General features: G+C 47.7%; 1 protein-coding gene across 5 annotated transcripts in view; it reads right to left on the reverse strand.

The window, feature by feature from the left end:
• Positions 1 to 21,337, reverse strand: part of RBM17 (RNA binding motif protein 17) — a 244,489-nt gene that overhangs the window by 181,547 nt on the left and 41,605 nt on the right. For all 5 annotated transcript variants that reach the window (XM_085653554.1, XM_085653556.1, XM_085653553.1 and 2 more), the window contains one exon: positions 17,992 to 18,108. In XM_085653554.1, coding sequence (XP_085509680.1) covers positions 17,992 to 18,108 — 117 coding nt within the window. The remainder of the gene's footprint in view (positions 1 to 17,991; positions 18,109 to 21,337) is intronic.

Below are 21,337 nucleotides of genomic sequence, written 5' to 3' on the forward strand. Positions count from 1 at the left end.
TGCAGGGGCTCTTAGAAGGGGTGAAACAACAGCGAGGCCGCATTAACATGCAAATGGTCTTTAAAAGACCTGTGAAGTGCTCGGGTGCGGCTGTGTGTGTGTCCGGGAAGCTGTCTGGGCTGCTGCACACGACAGGGGGGGCTGAAGCCCTTTGCGTCCAATGGGTGTTGCGCGCCTGCCCACAGGGGTATCGAAAACAACTCCCCATTAAACTCTTCTTCCCTCAATCAGATCACCTGCTGTCCATACACTTCTGTGAGGTGGAGGCAGCATCTGATATACTCAAGACACCTGATGGCCCAGCAAACCGGGAGCGTTTTCTACTCTGCAGGATCCTGATCCAATATAAGTAAAGGACCTGATCCAAGCGGCCTTGAAGGCATGTTAAGCACAAGGGCAAAGAGCAACTCTGTGTGGTGAAGACCTGTGGGCTATCGTCTGCGCCTCTGACCTATCGCGTGACCCTGATTAATCCCATTTAAAATATTAGGAGTGCCCCCCTACCTACTCATTTCCCGTTTCCTTGACATGATGTTAAAATTATAATCTTAATTTATTTATATAACATTAATTTAGAGGTTGACTTTTAAGTGCCATATTTATTTAGGTCTAGCATGTGTCCAGCCGCCCTCAGACTTTCAGGCGAGAAAAGGGTTAAGGATGTGCCAAACACCGGTCCCGCAATGTGTCAAAAGGTGTGATAACTGCTACCAACCTATACTAAAGCAAATGGAGAATTGCATTTCCAAAGGATAACAGCCTTCACCTGTGGGCTGCTTCATCTGTTCCATATTCCAGGTTCCCTATTCAAAGTGGAATACTCTGCTAAAAGAGTTTCCATTGACTTACGGCTGAAAATGAATGATTATGAGTAAAATAAAGTGCCGCAAAAATGCCGCTAAATTTCCATAATTGTTCCGCTAAATTTCCATATTTGTGCCGCTAAATTTGCGAATCCATGCTGCTATATCCTGGGGGGTCTGGGGGTATTTTTACCATCACCGATCTCGTTCCCTGCATGACCAGTCAATATTTTAAATGAGAACTCCCAGAACATCTTTGGTTGAGTCCCCCCAGGTAGTACCATCTTACCTGGGTGTGGAAAGACGCCAATGATGAAGCATGTCACGATAAGTGAGTGAGGCGTCTTCTCCAATATCTTTGGATATCCTACCATATGAAGTTGTTCGGAGGAAGAACAGACCGCCTTTTGGGACCCCTTGCACTTTTCCCTTCATCCTCTTTCCCTAGATTTGACAGTCTGCATAACCGTAAGAGACACACAGACAACAGCAGTTGCCTTTTGTGATGCGAATAAATAAGGCAGCCCCGTCCTCTGGAGCAAGAGGAGGCACATCCTTGATGTTTTGGTGGGAAAGGCTCTAGAAGTGATCTTAGCGAAGGAAAGAGCAGAGGCTCTTAGAGGGGATGTGACCCGCAGCTCCTGGATGACACCACCTTGAACTTTCCAAGTATGCTTTGGGGAGGGGTGCCTGGCTTCTAGAACTTTCCACCCCCACTTAAAAACTCTTCCACAAGGGGGTAGAGTGTGCTTTCTTTTGGAGCTGAGCAGCAGCCATGGAAAACTGGAAGGAGAAGCCCCCTTAGGCTGGCTGGGTTATTTTCTAGAGACAAGAGCGGATAGTCTGAATAAAGCCTTTTGCCTCTGGAGCTAAATCGTTAAAATGGGGAGTGCCTCAGGGCTCCTCCCCAAGTCCTACTCTTTTCACCATTTATATGACCCTATTGGTATATTTGATCGAATCCTTTGACATTGAGGTCATATTATACACGGATGATACGCAGATCCTGTTCACTTCCGATGGGGACTCAGTGAGAGCAGAAGAAGCATATGCACTCTGTATGAAGGTATTGCATAAATGGCTCAGGGATAAAAAATGACAGTGCAACCCAAAGAAAACTGAGATCTTATGTTGGGGTTGAATCCCCTCCCTGGGTGGACGGGAGTTGAGCCCAACAGCATCCCCCCACCACCCAACCATAGTGGCGAGAAATCTGGGCATTATGTTTGACTCTCAACTATTCTTCAGTGCCAGATGTCAGCAGTAATTAAATCATGCTTTTGGATCTGTCACATGCTTAGGAAATTTCTCAACTTCCTGGCTCATGATGCACAAGTCACTGTGGTCAGGGCACTGATTCTCTAGAGTTTGGACTAGGTTAACGTTCTGTACTTGGGTCTCCCTGAATATCTGGCTCAGCGTTTACAAGTTGTCTAGCACATTGTAGTCCGCCTAATCTATAAACTACCCAAGCACATGTCAGTATCTTGGCTTTGGGAAAAGCTTTAGTGGTTACAGGTCCGCATGTGCATTTGTATAAGGCTCTGACACGTCAAGCCCTCCATAACAACTGGCTTGCTTATCCGAATGAGAGGATCAAGGAATTCAGCAAGGAAGGTTACTGCACACCAGTAACGATGGCTTACTCACAGTTCCCCATTTTAAAAAACAACAAAGAGGGGGTTCCTCTTTCACAGTCAGGGCGGCTAGCATGTGGAATCAGATGCCTAGTCATCTAAAATCTATCAAGGAGGAAACTAGATTCAAGAAACGGCTGAAACCCTATTTATTCAAACTATAGGGATCACAACGAACCATCCCACTATTTGTCTCTGATTGCCAAAGCGCTGGGACTGGAGCTACTGCAGTAGCAGAGTACTATATAAGAACCAATCATTCATTCATTCAACCCCCTGATGCACACCTGCCTACAGTTGACCTCAGGTCCAGTGGGTCTCTCCCCAAGACCAGGGAAGCTAGTCCCCTAACAGCCCCCAAGGACTTGTAGTGGGAAGAACTGGACTTCTGCAATCAGGAGGAAAGAAGCCCCAGAGGATATTAAGGAGAAAGGCTGGCGCAGGTAGCCAGTAGAACTAGCTCCCTGAAAAGTGTGCCGCCTTGGAGGCCAGGACACATAAGCAAAAGGTTCCAGGTGGCCAGGGCTTGCCACCAGGAGCAGAATGAGCCCAAGATCATGCAAAATGGCCCTGATATGAGAGGAAAAAGCAATTGACCTTTAAACCCAACCCCCTCCCCCGAGAGGACACTGAGCGCGTGGAGCTCCGTCGCAAAGTTGGTAATCACCCCCGGAGTGGGCAAGGTCCCGGGGGTCAACACGAGGAGCATTTTGACTCAACAGCAGGAAAAGAATGAGCCTGGAGCTGCTAATTATTCACTTTCCTAGAAGGAGCACCCTATAAAGCCTGTAGGACCTTGCTTAAGCTGAAAGTGTTTACCAATGTGGTGGCCCCAGAATGGCAGGGACACCACCAATGGCGGAGTGTGTGTGTTTGGGGGTCTGCAGGAGCACAGCAGCTACACCAAAGCAGCAACCACCCCCCAAAGCAAGTCTGCAGAGGCACAGACTCTAAAGTGTGAAGGGTCAGAGAAACTAGGACGGCCCCTGGCAGTGCAGCAAGCATAATCTAGAAGTAGTTTCTATGGCTGCAGTTTATGTTGCCTAAAGAGGTTTTAAAAAGACACAGACACATTGTTTATGGTCAAACAATGCTTTATTTAAAAGAGCTATTCGCAATGCTTTATTTGTGTGGTACTGCTCACAGTAATAGCTATTCCAGAAAGACTGCAGTGCTTTATTAACTTTATTGTACACATGGTTGCAATGTCTTATTAGTAATAATGACTGCAGATGGGTTATGGTTACTGAAGTCAGTGATGGAATACATTATTATTACATGGGATTCTGGTCTTTCTAAGTGTGGTTACATTGACATGATGTAAATTCACACCATCCTATTTGGTTAGGATATGTTTTGTCCATTAAAGAAGGATACTGGGGTTGAATGTAAAGTTACCAAAGGTGTTTCTACCAGCCTTTTGTATATTTGTAAATTACTGTGTGGCATGTAGTGTGCAATAAATGTACTTTTTCTTTTCTAAAGAAAAACCACAGACTGGACAATCATATATTATTGAGTGTTATTATTGTGTGCCAGTGAATGGTGATTACTAGCCCAAACCACTTCCACCAAGAACAATAAAGAGTTCTTTTGTGGCCTCACAATAAGACACGGTGGAACGCTGTGATTTTGCTAACATATAGGCCATTTTTCATAACGGTGTGGAGGTGGTGGATTTGACTGTGAGGTTTTTTTAAAAAAATTCTAAGTAAATTCTCTAGGGGTGAGTGAATGGAATAGCTCTCGAATGACAATGTTTAAGTCATCCATAGCTAGGAGTTGTTTAGTAGTTAGGAAGGTCAATGCATGGGTCTCAATTGAATAGTGCCGGGGACTAATCAGCTCTTGGTAAGGCTACTTAGGTACCAGCAAAGCTCTTGTTTTATAATTTTCAAGGGCTGCCAGCAGTCCTTACAGTAATGTGCATAACATACTTGTAGACAGCAGTGTGTGACTTTTTAATTGCTGGGCTGAAGCACTCCAAGGTTGAAAAAGACAGACTGGCAGCAGCAAAGAAGACAAGTGGTAAGTCAAGTGCCACTGCTTGCTGTGTTTATGAGACTGAGGAGTATGCCCCATGTCCCATTTACTGATGAAGAGTGCTTGATCAATTTATTCTGCATACTCGTAAAAGGGCAAACTATATTAAGAAAGTCTCCTGGCAATTAGGGAGGGTTTTGGAGGCAGGCACTGCGCGGACATTAGTTGCAGGAAACATATGTCAGCCTTCCCAGACAACCTTGGAAGTATAGCATTGAGAATCCTGCAAGCGAGCCCAAAGCAGCATAAGAATCCTCATTCTGCCAGAGAACATCGACTTAGCTATATGTACGCTGAAAATACCTTTAAACCACAACATGGACTATAATACAAAGTCTGTGTTTTTATCAAGGCATCTCAACCAGGAAGTACAACCACAGCTCACTTGTGTGCTCCAAGCTTCATGCAGCACAATAAACACAAAGGGCACCGCCAGTAGGAGGAAGTTCTTCACTAGACACAGAGCCCAATGACCAGCAAACTGTACAGTACCCTTAGGCTGCCACATCTATTACATACTAAAAGCTGCGGTGCATGTCTATTACTCGGACCAAACCCGCAATCTACATTTTTTAAGCTTATCATTTATTGATGTTTAGAATACGACAAAAAAGCATGATCAAACCTACAGCAGTTACCAGATGTATTGCAACAACTTTAAATTCACAGGGGAACCCACCACTGTCCACAACATGTAAATTGTTTCATTATCAATACCACTTTGTCTTATTAGGTCGAGTCTGGGCAGCGAATGCGCTGGTCTGTGAGATATGCTGTATTGAGGTATGGCATAGAAGCTTCGCCCATTTCCTGCCCATCTTTTCAATTGGCTCTTGTTGCTGTCCTTGCTAAATCGTTGCTTTTCATTTGTGAATAGGCTTAGTAGTCCCTCTTTGGTACCACCTTGTATACATTTGTAACCTCCGGTACCGACTGGACTTTTTAGGTCTCGCCTAGCGACGCAGTGCATGCGCTGCCCGCCTTGGCGAGACAATGGTTGTCGGTTTGGTGGGCGAAGGGGGACAGGACATGTGCACGCCTGGACAGGCGATGTGCACGCGCGTGACGTCTCCTCTCTAGCATGTTAGCTTTCACGCGCTTCCACCGCGCGCTTGATTTAGCTTTGTTTCACTGCGTGCTGCAACTATACAAGGCAGACACATACATTTCAGAGCTCAAGCATATCTACATTTCTTTGTGTAATATTGTCCAGGCAGGAGTAGTCTAAGGAGGGTGGGAACGGAGAACAGACTCACCCAAAATTTTTTGCGATGCAGGGGAATGGGTTTCTGTAATTGAGAGGGATTTGCGCATGCGTAAATGTACGTTACCTATATTTGTTTGCAAAAATACCCATATACGCATGTGAGAACGTTGAGAGTAACAAAGAATTCCCCAACTGGCCTCAGGAAAGTGTGATTGTCATCATGGTTTCCCGGCAGTACTCCTACAATCCTCTGCCAATTCCAAAATGTCGGAACTTTACTCCTGGGTGACTTTACTTCGGAATCGACCCTATATCTGTCGCAACCAGGTCAGCAGAGCCGTCGTAGAGCCAGAGAACCAGGTCAGCACAGCTGCTGTAGAGCCATAGAACCAGGTCAGCAGAGCTGCTGTAGAGCCATAGAACCAGGTCAGCAGAGCTGCTGTAGAGCCATAGAACCAGGTCAGCAGAGACGCTCTAGAGCCAGAGAACCAGGTCAGCAGAGTTGCTGTAGAGCCAGAGAACCAGGTCAGCAGAGCCGTTGTAGAGCCAGAGAACCAGGTCAGCAGAGCTGCTTCAAAGCCAGAGCACTAGGTCAGCAGAGCTGCTTCAAAGCCAGAGCACTAGGTCAGCAGAGCTGCTCTAGAGCCTAAGAACCAGGTCAGCAGAGCTGCTCTAGAGCCTAAGAACCAGGTCAGCAGAGCTGCTCTAGAGCCAGAGAAACCAGGTCAGCAAACCTGCTTAAGAGGGAGAGAACCGGGTTAGCAGAGCTGCTCTAGAGCCAGAGAACCAGGTCAGCAGAGCTGCTCTAGAGCCAGAGAACCAGGTCAGCAGAGCTGCTCTAGAGCCAGAGAACCAGGTCAGCAGAGCTGCTCTAGAGCCAGAGAACCAGGTCAGCAGAGCCAGAGCCGCTCTAGAGCCACAGAATCAGGTCAGCAGAGCTGCTTTAGAGCTAGGTCAGCAGAGCCGTTGTGGACCCAGAGAACCAGGTAAGCAGAGCCGCTGTAGACCCATAGAACCAGGTCAGAAGAGCTGCTTTAGAGCCATAGAACCAGGTCAGAAGAGCTGCTGTAGAGCCAAAGAACCAGGTCAGAAGAGCTGCTGTAGAGCCAGAGAACTAGGTCAGCAGAGCCGTTGTAGAGCCAGAGAACCAGGTCAGCACAGCTGCTCTAGAGCCAGAGAACTAGGTCAGCAGAGCTGCTGTAGAGCCAGAGAAACAGGTCAGCAGAGCTGCTCTAGAGCCAAAGAACCAGGCCAGCAGAGCTGCTCTAGAGCCAGAGAAACCAGGTCAGAAGAGCTGCTTTAAAGCCATAGAACCAGGTCAGAAGAGCTGCTTTAGAGCCATAGAACCAGGTCAGAAGAGCTGCTTTAGAGCCATAGAACCAGGTCAGAAGAGCTGCTGTAGAGCCAGAAAACCAGGTCAGCAGAGCCGGTGTAGAGCCAGAGAACTAGGTCAGCAGAGCTGTTGTAGAGCCAGAGAACCAGGTCAGCAGAGCTGCTGTAGAGCCAGAGAACCAGGTCAGCAAAGCTGTTGTAGAGCCAGAGAACCAGGTCAGCAGAGCTGCTCTAGAGCCAGAGAACTAGGTCAGCAGAGCGGCTGTAGAGCCAGAGATCCAGGTCACCAGAGCGGCTGTAGAGCCAGAGATCCAGGTCACCAGAGCGGCTGTAGAGCCAGAGAACCAGGTCAGCAGAGCAACTCTAGAGCAGGAGAACCAGGTCAGCAGAGCTGCTTTAGAGCCAGAGACCCAGGTCAGCAGAGCTGCTTTAGAGCCAGAGAACCAGGTCAGCAGAGCCGCTGTAGAGCCAGAGAACCAGGTCAAGCAGAGCCACTGTAGAGCCAGAGAACCAGGTCAGCAGAGCTGCTTTAGAGCCAGAAAACCAGGTCAGCAGAGCCGCTGTAGAACCAGAGAACCAGGTAAAAGGAGCTGCTTTAGAGCCATAGAACCTGGTCAGAAGAGCTGCTTTAGAGCCAGAGAACCAGGTCAGAAGAGCTGCTGTAGAGCCAGAGAACTAGGTCAGCAGAGCCGTTGTAGAGCCAGAGAACCAGGTCAGCAGAGCCGTTGTAGAGCCAGAAAACCAGGTCAGCAGAGCCAGTGTAGAGCCGGTGTAGAGCCAGAGAACCAGGTCAGCAAAGCGGTTGTAGAGCCAGAGAACCAGGTCAGCAGAGCTGCTCTAGAGCCAGAGAACTAGGTCAGCAGAGCTGCTGTAGAGCCAGAGAACCAGGTCAGCAGACCCACTCTAGAGCAGGAGAACCAGGTCAGCAGAGCTGCTTTAGAGCCAGAGAACCAGGTCAGCAGAGCTGCTTTAGAGCCAGAGAACCAGGTCAGCAGAGCCATTGTAGAGCCAGAGAACCAGGTCAGCAGAGCCACTGTAGAGCCAGAGAACCAGGTCAGCAGAGCCGCTCTAGAGCAGGAGAACACGGTCAGCAGAGCTGCTGTAGAGCCAGAGTACGAGGTCAGCAGAGCCATTGTAGAGCCAGAGAAACAGGTCAGCAGAGCCGCTGTAGAGCCAGAGAAACCAGGTCAGAATAGCTGCTTTAGAGCCATAGAACCAGGTCAGAAGAGCTGCTTTAGAGCCATAGAACCAGGTCAGAAGAGCTGCTGTAGAGCCAGAAAACCAGGTCAGCAGAGCCTGTGTAGAGCCAGAGAACCAGGTCTGCAGAGCTGCTCTAGAGCCAGAGAACCAGGTCAGCAAAGCTGTTGTAGAGCCATAGAACCAGGTCAGCAGAGCTGCTCTAGAGCCAGAGAACTAGGCAGCAGAGCTGCTGTAGAGCCAGAGATCCAGGTCAGCAGAGCGGCTGTAGAGCCAGAGAAGTAGGTCAGCAGAGCCAGAGCCGCTCTAGAGCCACAGAACCAGGTCAGCAGAGCTGCTTTAGAGGCAGAGAACCAGGTCAGCAGAGCCGCTGTAGAGGCAGAGAACCAGGTCAGAAGAGCCGCTTTAGAGCCATAGAACCAGGTCAGAAGAGCTGCTGTAGAGCCAGAGAACCAGGTCAGAAGAGCTGCTTTAGAGCCAGAGAACCAGGTCAGAAGAGCTGCTTTAGAGCCAGAGAACTAGGTCAGCAGAGCCGTTGTAGAGCCAGAGAACCAGGTCAGCAGAGCCAGAAAACTAGGTCAGCAGAGCCGGTGTAGAGCCAGAGAAACAGGTCAGCAGAGCTGCTCTAGAGCCAGAGAACTAGGTCAGCAGAGCTGCTCTAGAGCCAGAGAAACAGGTCAGCAGAGCTGCTCTAGAGCCAGAGAACTAGGTCAGCAGAGCTGCTGTAGAGCCGGAGAACCAGGTCAGCAGAGCTGCTGTAGAGCCAAAGAACCAGGTCAGCAGAGCTGCTGTAGAGCCAGAGAACCAGGTCAGAAGAGCCATTGTAGAGCCAGAGAACCAGGTCAGAGCCACTGTAGAGCCAGAGAACCAGGTCAGCAGAGCCGCTATAGAACCAGGTCAGCAGAGCTGCTGTAGAGCCAGAGAACCAGGTCAGTAGAGCCACTCTAGAGCAGGAGATCCAGGTCAGCAGAGCTGCTTTAGAGCCAGAGAACCAGGTCAGCAGAGCTGCTGTAGAGCCAGAGAACCAGGTCAGCAGAGCCATTGTAGAGCCAGAGAAACAGGTCAGCAGAGCCGCTGTAGAGCCAGATAACCAGGTCAGCAGAGCCGCTGTAGAGCCAGAGAACCAGGTCAGCAGAGCTGCTTTAGAGCCAGAGAACCAGGTCAGCAGAGCTGCTTTAGAGCCAGAGAACCAGGTCAGCAGAGCCACTGTAGAGCCAGAGAACCAGGTCAGCAGAGCCACTGTAGAGCCAGAGAACCAGGTCAGCAGAGCCGCTATAGAACCAGGTCAGCAGAGCTGCTGTAGGGCCAGAGAACCAGGTCAGTAGAGCCACTCTAGAGCAGGAGATCCAGGTCAGCAGAGCTGCTTTAGAGCCAGAGAACCAGGTCAGCAGAGCTGCTGTAGAGCCAGAGAACCAGGTCAGCAGAGCCATTGTAGAGCCAGAGAACCAGGTCAGCAGAGCCACTGTAGAGCCAGAGAACCAGGTCAGCAGAGCCGCTATAGAACCAGGTCAGCAGAGCTGCTGTAGGGCCAGAGAACCAGGTCAGTAGAGCCACTCTAGAGCAGGAGATCCAGGTCAGCAGAGCTGCTTTAGAGCCAGAGAACCAGGTCAGCAGAGCTGCTGTAGAGCCAGAGAACCAGGTCAGCAGAGCCATTGTAGAGCCAGAGAAACAGGTCAGCAGAGCCGCTGTAGAGCCAGATAACCAGGTCAGCAGAGCCGCTGTAGAGCCAGAGAACCAGGTCAGCAGAGCTGCTTTAGAGCCAGAGAACCAGGTCAGCAGAGCTGCTTTAGAGCCAGAGAACCAGGTCAGCAGAGCCGCTGTAGAGCCAGAAAACCAGGTCAGCAGAGCCGCTTTAGAGCCAGAGAACCAAGTCAGCAGAGCCGCTGTAGAGCTAGAGAACCAGGTCAGCAGAGCTTCTTTACAGCCAGAGAACCAGGTCAGCAGAGCTGCTCTAGAGCCTAAGAACCAGGTCAGCAGAGCTGCTGTAGAGCCAGAGAACCAGGTCAGCAGAGCTGCTGTACAGCCAGAGAACCAGGTCAGCAGAGCTGCTGTAGAGCCAGAGAACCCAAGTTGTATTTAAGTACTAGATGCCATATATAGATTCACACTAGGATGTTTTTCTTCTCTTCTCTTTCGGTTTCTTTTTTCTCAACCTTTCATAAACTTAGATGCCGTATCACTGGCAGTTAGCATGAATTTAGTTGAATGTATGCGGCATTGTGCTGCGGTCTGGATGTTTAAGATCACTTTTTCCAACTGTGTATATGTCTTGATTGTGCTACTTCTCAGCTACATTCTGATGAGGCTCTGAGGGTTATTTATACTCCTTGACTGTAAACTGTTTGCCAACAACGTATGTGCCCTGACTGAGGGATTTCCACTGCCACAGGACATTAACGCCCAAGGGGATTTTTTTAATGATGTATTAAATTCCTTGCAAATACCAGATGTTTCTGGCTGTAGGTCCAGGTGTCTCGCGAATTCAGCTGCTCCTGGTTTCACAACCGTTTTTCAGTTGGAAGTATTCAAACTTCACTGGACACCAAAAGGTGGCAACGCTGCTTAAGAGCAGGAATTTCTCTGGGATATATGTGTGCGCATAGAGTGAGCGGCAATCGACTGTCATATTTAAAGCATTCTGCCAACGACATAGGGGCTTATTTACAAGCCCCTTGAGCCGCCGCTACGTCACTTTTTCCCCACACAGAAAGTGAAGCACCGGCGGTGCAAGGGACTTGTAAATAAGCCCCATTGTGCCCATTCGAACGCAATAAAACAGTTATGCAACTTTCACACCACGGAAAAGGTGAAATAAAGCACCAGTTTCTAAAGTTATTGCTCTTTCCACAGTTACTGGTAACTCAAGTCTCCTGCCTGAGGTCTACTCCATTTATTGTAATTTAAAACTTCAGGTATCAAAATGCAAAGTTGTGTAAGCTATTAGCCTTACACTGGCTGAACAACTGCCTCCTACCATAGGACTGTTACGAGTGTCTACAAATTTAAGATTGTATTTTGGGAAGTAGATGATGCACCTCAAGCCTGCAACATAAAACAAGCATTTGCAATGCAATAGGGCTGGCATTACTAAAAGTTTGAGCTATTGGCATTGCAAATGATGTTTGTTCGTTTTTGTATTTTTTTTGTTAAAAAATATTCCAGCAGTAGCATAAGTAATGAAATACAATCCACGTAGACCACCAGTACCAATACCACCACCACCACCAGTACCAATACCACCATCACAATTATTACTATTACTACTCTGTGGTGATAGTAATAATAATAGTGGTAGTTATGGTACTGATGGAAAATTACTATTATAAATTACAATACCTGTTAATTTTTCAAAAGGCATTGCCATTTACAATAGCAATAGCTCTAAAACTCGCAGTTGCGAGACCTATTGCATTGTAAATGCTTGTTACTTGTGTTGCTACACGGTCTGCGTTATGTGGTTGGTAAACACTATTTTCTTTAATGATCTTCCTCTATTCCACCCACCACATCGCAGCATGTCGCACGCATTTATATTATTAGTAATGTATTTATTTAATTTACAGCGTGGTCCGCTTTAACTATAGCGGCCACGCTTATTTAATTTACAGCACATGCCACTTTCACTTGAGCAGCCACGCTTATTTATTCAGTTTACAGTGTGGGCCGCTTTCACTTTAGCGGTCGCGCTACAGAAGCTTTCTTAATAAATTAATTTGTTTCCGCTTTGGGGAGGGCGTGCATGGGAAGTGGAGGCGGTTGACGCACCCCAGAAATTGCCTTTCAAGTCAGGGTGCGGGGAAGCTAACAGCTGGTGATGGTGATTAGAAGTTCCAGGTGTAGAGGCTTTTTAACCTATGACCCCTGGAGCAGGAGTCTCCTGTTCCTCGATATAAAACTCAATTTTAGCCTCACTTGCCTGGCTGCCTCCACTTTCTGGAGAACGTGTAAGCGGGGATGGGCTTCATGAGTATTTATGAAGAGGCGTGAGCTTTGCACTCGAAAGAGAACCAAAACAGTGATTACTGTCAGAGAAACTGCACATCTTCTGCATTTTTTTTTTCTTTCTTTTTTCCAGAGTTTTATATAGCGCGAACTTGACCCGAATCCAATCAGGTATCAGAGCGCTTTACATAGCACCAGTTACATCACATGAGGACACAGATTCATTTTTTTTCTTTTCTTGTTTCTTCATGACCAATTGACGGACAGTGGGCCAGGTTGCCACGGTTTAATTAGGGGACTGGTTTTAAGGAGGGTGAGTTATTCGCGAACAATATATTCAATTCAGTCCAAATAAGCTCTACGTACTTCACCGTTTTGTGTACTTTCTGGACTTTACTGTTCTAATCTCTTCAATATGTATATCTTATTTGTTTTGCCCATACATTGCTTTCTGTCTTTGAGTTCCTACTCCCACACCACCTCCTTCAATGCATCTAAACCTCTAGACCTCAATACACCTTGAGAGTCAGGTCCCAAATAAGGAGCCATGAGTACCTGGACATTCTGGATGGCAGGTGGAACCGGCAACACAGACTTATATTGCTTAATACTTACTGTGTACCTCTGATCTCCTAGAGTGGGTATAATCAATCCACAAGCAAGCGGAGTAAATACTTATTAAAAAGTTTATTTGTAATTTTTCCATAAAAATTATACAGTACAGCTGCAAGGATTCAGCAAAAACAGACATTAAGAGATATGTTACATTCAAGTTTGCTGTCTCTAGTCTCCCATCAGTCCAGGGTCGTATCACAAGTCCTTTATATTACTTTAACTTAGCATGTCTAGCTCAATTAAACGGTTGTGATCACATAGCATCGGATGTCGTACACATATTACACACCCAGCCAAAAAAAACAAAAAACCACATAGTTTGCTCAGTACAGTCGAGGAAAGAACATTGTTATTCAACAGAGGTATGTTACGTCAGTGAGCGGCCAGCAGGTCGGAATGTGTGCCAGGCGGTGTCTCCGCCGACTGCGCAAGAAGGTAGCTGCGGAGAGGACCCCATATATCTTTAGGTCCTTGCCCGAGGGAGGGTCTCAGCATAGGCAACAAGCTGCTCTTGACAGTAGGTCCGATCGCCTAGCAGTCCTTGAATTTTGGGGCACGCCCCCTACCCCATCTGCAGGCCACTCGTCGTTTCGCTAATAGTAGGGATAGGGTTATGTATCGGCGCTGTGTTTTAGGAATCTGTGCAGTGTAGCCCAGTAGCGCCACTAAGGGTGTACATTCCAATGTGAGCCCTGTCATCTTCTCTAGTGCCGCAAAGACCTGCGCCCAATATTCCTGTACCTTCTGGCACTCCCAGGCCAAATGTAGGAACCCGGCACCTGATCTGTGTCTCTCAATTGGAATCTGAATAGCCTGGCCGGGGTATGATATAAACGATGTAAAAACGTATAATGTATGACTCGTAGTCTGCAGCTAGCTGAAATATGCGCAGTCTGTAGGCAGCAATATTCCCACTGGTCATCCACCACCTCAGTCCCCAGCTCCGCGGTCCAGTGTTCACGAGATGCGCGAGGCAGCTCCGGACTGTGTGTGCGGACACTATGATAAAGGGAGGACACCAGGTGTTTCGGCGCAGTAGTGCCCAACATCTGATGCAGGGGAGCAAGGTTCACTGGTTCGCACGGGAACTCCAGGAGCACAGAGCCCTGTTGTAGCCGTATATACCGAAAGAGATCTAGAGATGTAGTGTATATCCCTTGAAAGAGGTGATAAGATGATCGGAATGCATCATTATAAAAAAAAGACCCCCCCCCATTTAGCGATCTCTGTGTGCTTATATAACTCACGAAATCCTCACTATGGCTTTGTGGTGGAGCGCTCCACAACACATAACCTGCGTACACTCTTCTCCACTTTACGTTACTTTGAGCCCGATTTCCAGGCGGTGGCCATGCTGCTCGATGCAGCAAAAGCCTTCGAATCGCTGCAATGGCCGTTCATGTTTACGGTTCTGACCAGGATGGGCCCCCCCCCCCCCCCCTTCTTTTTGCAATGGCTTCGGGTTCTATACACCGACCCGGTGGCGAGAGTTCGGGTGAATGGGTGGGGGACCACCTTGTTCCATATCGAACGGGGCACACAACAGGGCTGTCCTCTGTCTCCCATGCTGTTCTCCTTGGCCCTGGAGCTCCTTGCCTGCAAGCTACGCCAAAAGCACGCAGAAGCCGCTCTGCGGTTCCAGCAACGCCCTTTGATTGTTTCCCTATATGCGGACGACATGATGCTATACGGTCGTGAACCGGCCGTTCATTTGTCGACGCTGCTCCGGGATTATGTCCGGTTCGAACCGTTTTCAGGCCTGGTCGAAATCTTTGGTATTCCCCCTCACTGCGCACACAAGAGAAGCAGAGATGGATTATCCCCTGACCTGGACGTCTGACCCTGTGAAATATCTGGGCGTGTGGATACACAGGGACCCAGGCATAGTTATCACTGAGAATTACGGCCGTGCGGTCACGCTTATCTTAGAACAGGCCGAGCGCTGGACACATTTGCCCCTTTCATTGGCAGATAGAATAGCGGTTGTGAAGATGGTTTTTCTTCCGAAACTGCTCTACTTCTTTGTGAACATTCCTATTAAACGTGGCAATGTTTCGCACCCTACAGTCGGCACTCTTCTTGTTTGTATGGGGTGGCAAAAAACCTCGCAGCCGGTGGGATCTATTAGTTGAGCCCTTTAATCTGGGCGGCTTTAAGGCCCTCGACCTTCGCCTGTATTATTTGTGCGCACAGGCTCAGTTTGCGCACTATTGGCATTTTCCCCAAACACTTCCAGCCCCATGTGGCTATAGAGGCTGATGCCGTCCTGCCAACTCCGCTGCAGGCAGTGACCTTGTCTACTGGATCGGGCGGCCCACGGACTGAAGTCAACCCTGCACTTTGCACGGCTTGGGCATGGCGTATGCTGGCGTCCCAGGCCAATCTTCCGTATCTCTACGCTCCATTGCTCCCCCTCGCTTCCCACCCGGAAATCTCTGTGGCGCGCGAGACGTCGGCCCTGCGAGAGCTGGCTGCAGTGAGTGTGACCCGGCGACCTATATAAGGATGGTCGCTTTAAAACTTTGCAAGAGGTGCAGAATGGCACAGACCGCGGCTTTATGTTCGGCTTCACATACGTCCGTGTGCGCCAGGCTATTTGCGCGGTGTACCCAGCGTACCCTGAGGAGCCCACTACACTACGAGCATTGCAGGCGATGTTGTCTGGCACGGTGCGGAAGGGGCTCATCACCAAACTTTATAACGCTTCTCTGCGCGAGCGAGATCAGGGGGGATCACCCCTCCTGCTTGCGCTGGCAGGGCGCACTGGGCATTCCTATAGCGCCGGAGGTTTGGACGGCGTGTTGCCAACTCACTGGCCGCCTCACTGCTAACTGCAACCTCAGAATTATTCACTTCAAATTTTCGCATCAGGTATACTACTCCCCCTCACAGTTACATAGGTATGGTCTACGTGAGACTGCTAATTGCGTGCGCTGGGGTATGGCAGATGCTGACTTCCTGCACGTGGCTTGGTTGTGTGTGGGTGTGTTAGCTTTCTGGACGGCTGTGACAAACATGCTTACCAATATGGTGTCTGAACCTGTGAGCTGTACTCCTGAGTTGTGTTCATTGAGATATGTGAAACGACTCAAGCCCTGTCACAGGCAAATTGTTGCTATATCCACCCTGTTTGCGAAAAGAGCGGTTGCACAGTGTTGGGGGGCCAAAACAGTTCCTACAGTGAAGAAGTGGCTCCGGGACCTGAGCTATTGCAAGACGCAGCTGCAGCTATATGAAGAGGAGCTACCAGCAGCCTCCCGCCCCAAGTACTTTTGGGTCCCACTTACGGCCTATCTGCTGTCCCACCCCAGACCTCTTGCAGATTTCTAGCCTTGCTGCACCTTTCTTATTCCCTGGTTTAATGGTTTGTGTGTGGTTGCCCGCTCGCTGCCCTGCTTTCAGTCACCTCGTGTCCGGTACCAGATACCTTTGGGGGTTGTTCGTTACTACTTGCTTCACAGTACCCCGCAATATGCTAATGCCTCACTACCGACAGCATCGCTGCTGCTCCACATGCATCTACTTATTGTAGTGCGAATTTGCTCTGTATGCTCTGGAATTTGGATCTTGTTAGGCCTGCAGGGGGTGGGGGGGCACGTTTGATTTTATGTATCAAATCATTTTGCACACCATTGCATTACTTGATTGTCTTTCTTTTTCTTTTTGAAAATCAATAAACCTATTTTTTTTAAAAAAAACAGTACACTGAAATACAAATAGGAAATCCATTTGCCTGCTTGCATTTATCATTTATTTAGCTAGCAATACTCATCCTATAGGTACAATGAGATTTGGAATAGGAGGCAAACCTTGGTAAGAAGAATGTTCCAAAAGGTGGGCTCGACAGCTGTTCTGAAGAAGGTGGCTGGGTTCAAAGCGCTTGAGGCTGCAGTCAACCATGACTGATTGAATCCTGTGGAGTCTTGTGCATGGGTTTTCAAGAGGATAGTTTGTTGGTAGACTGGACTTTAAATTAAGTAAGGCAAAGAAGGGTGCACCGCAAAGCTAAGTTTGTATCCAAAGCAGAAAAAGACAACACGAGATATCTGGGGGTCATGTAAAGCGCACAGAAGCTTCCAGTATGAGTCACCTTATCTGAGACACCTCATCTCCAAGAAGACATGGTTCGTTCACCGCAAAAGAGGCATGACTTGTTATAAAAAATTTAAAGTGAAAATATTAAACATATCCACCATTATGTTATGCGCTGCAAACCAACACACTCACAGGAGATTGACGGTCTTAATGTATATTAAAAATAAAAAAAGGACTTACAATACCAGCTCCCCTAAAATTGCATCGCTATCAGGAGTGGGATCTGTGGCTAATTAACCAATCTGCGCTCTGACGTAGCCTAGGGGGCAGGTAGTGCTATATGAAAAGTACCAAGTAAATACATTGATACAATTTGAAACGGTGCTTTGTGATTTGGGAGCTTGGTGTAACACTGCACAGGGTTATGGGCAATGAAAGTGTATTTTTCAATGAAACAACCTAAACAGAGTTTTTCTGTTTTTATGCTTTAAATTTATGTTACACCTTTGTTCGGCGTTACCTCTCCAAGCCATCCTTAAGCAGAAAAGGAGAGTACGCAGATGAAATAAAGCCTGACAATAATGCAAAACTACTACAAACCGACACATGAAGAGAAACAGCCAGTTTAACAAGAAAAAAAGTGCAAGCGCTCTGGAGGGAACAGCAGGCAGCGGGGAAGAAATAGTACCTCAATCACATCGGGAGCAACGGATGGGCTCGGATTAACTTGACTCAATCTGTGCTTCGTCCCTGCTCCACAAAAATGATTGTAAATTACATTTCGCAAGTGCAAGGTCTTAGTAAGCACATAATATATCTTTTTCATCCAGACAATGTTCGATATCGGATAGGCGAGATCTAAAAAAGGATTCCTACATCAGAACAGCAGCAGAAAAATCAAGTCCAATGCATACATATTTCAAGCAGAATGATAGTTTAAACCTCCTGACTTTAAAGCCACTGGCACTCTGCCTATTTTAGAGCACCTTTACAGGAAACATCTTTCATCATTAACTGAACTTTGAATGCTGAAAAGGAATCCTTATAAGACTAAACCTTCCATTAAAGTGAAAAACAAGTCAAAAAAAGGTTATTTGGGTTAAACGTCATTAGCAATACGCAGAATTATAAATCAGAGTAAAAACACACAGAGCATCTGAAGGAATGTAAACTAACTTACCTTTAACCCAATTCCTACATGTGGGGGGGTGTCACTGATCTGTCTGTCATCTGCTGAGCCTCCTCGTTTCAAATCAATCACAGGAGCCAGCACAGTGGCCTGTTTGGTCCTCTGTGTCTGTAATCAGAGCAATATATTACCCTGAGTCCAGCAAATCAGGCAGTGTCCAAATGAATAATTGGATATCATCTCTGTGAGCTACAATACTGACACAAATCCAAGCTACTAGTTTGTAAATCATGCTTACTTGCTCTATATGGAATATGCTACTTACCCATATGCATCTGTTCTTGGCATGTAGAGCTGCAGATCTACACACTATGCATAGATCGCCATCTGGTGTTGGACCCGGATGTTTGCTCTTGTTTTTGTCTTGCAAAGTCTTTGGAAGTCATGAGGTAGGTGACTCCTCCTTTGGATCATAGTGCGCATGGGCATCAGCTCCATCCTCAGATTGTTTTTTGCCAGTAGGGAAATGATGGAGCTTTGTAAGAAACAGGAAAGATGCCCATGTATGCTGTATCTAAGTAAGATGATACTGGAACAGATAAAGGTAGCCGGGGAGGCGTGTGTAGATCTGCAGCTCTACATGCCAAGAACAGATGCATACTGGTATTCTGTTCGAGGCATATGAGCTGCAGATTACACACTATGCATAGATTGTATAGCAGTATCTTCTTCTAGTATCACCAGTATCTCTTGCAGTAGTTTGAAATAGTGTTTTGAGTACAGCCTGACCCACACTAGCTTGTTTAGTTTGCACATCGACACAATAGTGTTTTGTGAATGTGTGCGGTGTAGACCATGTATCTGGTCTGCAGATATCGTCTAAGGGAATGTTCCCTACAAATGCCATTGAAGCCCCTATCTTTCGCGTAGAGTGGGCTTTAGGAGGAACAGATAATGTACGTTTTGCTTTGTGGTAACAAATTTGTATGCATTTGACAATCCACCTAGCTATCCCAAATTTTGATATGGGGTTGCCCTTGTGTGGTGGTGAGAAAGACACGAATAGTTGTTTGGTATTACAAAAAGGGAATGTCCTCTCTATGTAGTACAGCAGTGCTCTTTTGACATCTAAGGTGTGAAGAGCTCTTTCTGCGACTGTTTGGTGGCTGCGAGAAGAATACAGGCAGCTCCAGAGATTGATTGAGGTGGAAGGGAGAAATTACTTTAGGGAGGAATTTAGGATTAGCTCGGAGAACAACCTTATTATGATGCATCTGCAGAAATGGTTAGTGCTTGTAGTTCGCTAACTCTTCGTAGAGAAATAATGGCTACAAGGAAGGCAGTTTTCCATGTTAAGAATTGTAGCTCACATTTAAGTAGAGGTTCAAATGGAGGCCCCATTAGTCTTGTGAGAACGATGTTTAAATTCCACACAGGTGAAGGTGGTACTCTGGGGGGAATTATTCTTTTGAGTCCCTCCTTTATGGCAGGTACTCTGAAAAGTGATAGATGTTGTCTATTTTGTAGATATGCTGCTATGGCAGCAAGCTGCAGTCTAATAGACGTGTAGGCTAAGTTGCATCTTTGGAGGTGTAGTAAGTAGCCTATAATGTGTTGGATAGACACTTCTAGGGGATCACTGTTGTTGTTATGACAGTATATTACACATAGTTTCCACTTGGCTGCATAGCATGCTCTAGTGGTAGGCTGTCTAGCTTCTTTAATGACGTTCATACAGTCAGGAGGAAGGTTAAGGTAACCGAATTCTAGGACTTCAGGAGCCAGATCGCTAGGTTGAGCTGAGCTGGGTCTAGGTGTTGGATCTCTCCATGGTTCTGGGTTAAGAGGCATGGAGAGAGGTGTAATTTTTGGTGCAGAACTACAGAGAGTTCCAGCAATGTACTGTACCATGGTTGTCTGGCCCAAGTTGGAGCAACTAGGATGAGCGTTAAGGAGTGTTGCTGTAGTTTGCGCAGCACTAGTGGAATGAGTGGGAAAGGGACGCGCATACCTGATCGGAAGCACCAGCACTTTGTGGACTACACCTCTCAGGCTGCCAAGCGCCCAGGAGGGAGGCGAATCCCACCGAAATCGCGCCTACAAGCGTTTTGTGACCACCGCTGCGCGGGACGCGCATACCTGATCGGAAGCACCAGCACTTTGTGGACTACACCTCCCAGGCTGCCAAGCGCCCAGGAGGGAGGCGAATCCCACCGAAATCGCGCCTAAAAGCGCTTTGTGACCACCGCTGCGCGGGACGCGCATACCTGATCGGAAGCACCAGCACTTTGTGGACTACACCTCCCAGGCTGCCAAGCGCCCAGGAGGGAGGCGAATCCCGCCGAAATCGCGCCTAAAAGCGCTTTGTGACCACCGCTGCGCGGGACGCGCATACCTGATCGGAAGCAGCAGCACTTTGTGGACTACACCTCCCAGGCTGCCAAGCGCCCAGGAGGGAGGCGAATCCCGCCGAAATCGCGCCTAAAAGCGCTTTGTGACCACCGCGCGCGGGACGCGCGCGGGCCACGCCCGGGCAAAGCCCGGGCCAAGGGCGGGCCCGTCCTTGCCCGTCAGGGACCGGAAGAGGCTGGGCTGGGCCACCCCCCATGTCCTGAGCTAAGGTCATTGCATCTGGTGATATTGACTATAGTAACAATGAGCGTGTGAAGTTAAATTGTCATAACGCATAGTTAGCCGCCTTTTGGTTAATATAACGACTGCTTATTAATTAGATTTGCTATAGTGGGGTGTTTTTTTTGTTTTTTGTATTTTTTTAGTCTAATTGAATAGGATTTTGTCAAACTTTAACTAGTGGCCTTTAATTTTAGGGACTATGGTAAAAAACAAAAATGCAGTGCAGCCACGTCCTAGTACGAGGCAGACGGCCACAACTAATATCCTATTACCCAGTTTGACTGCCATAGACTTAATGCGCCAAAAGACAATAGGAGTAGTTGCCTCAGCGATCGAAAATACTGAGAGGCGTCTCTCACTTCCGCCTGGTATGCTTCCTCCTCTTCAACCTGTAGCTCTACCGTCAACCACGGCACATTCCTTTGATTCTATATTGATGTCATCATATATGGACCTTCCAGTTACACAAATTCAAACGATCCCTACAATACAACCTCAATCGTCTCATGTCTCTTCCCCACTCATTAGTAGACTTTAACACCTTCTATGTCACCATCTAATACATGTATGGAGCGACATCAGTCATCTGGCGAAACAACAGGTCAGGACGAGAGCGCTGCACCCTCAAGTGTAGCTCCTACATCTCTGGTCAGCTCCAAGAGGGATAGTCCTCCGGCAAGAACTAGAGGTCAGAAAGCAAAAAGCAAGCAGAAGCATATTAATAGAGATTCGTCGCTAAATAAACCTAAGGGAAAAGATAGTC

The sequence above is a fragment of the Triturus cristatus genome, chromosome 4_1 (genome assembly GCF_964204655.1).
Source record: "Triturus cristatus chromosome 4_1, aTriCri1.1, whole genome shotgun sequence".
Classification (NCBI taxonomy): domain Eukaryota; kingdom Metazoa; phylum Chordata; class Amphibia; order Caudata; family Salamandridae; genus Triturus; species Triturus cristatus.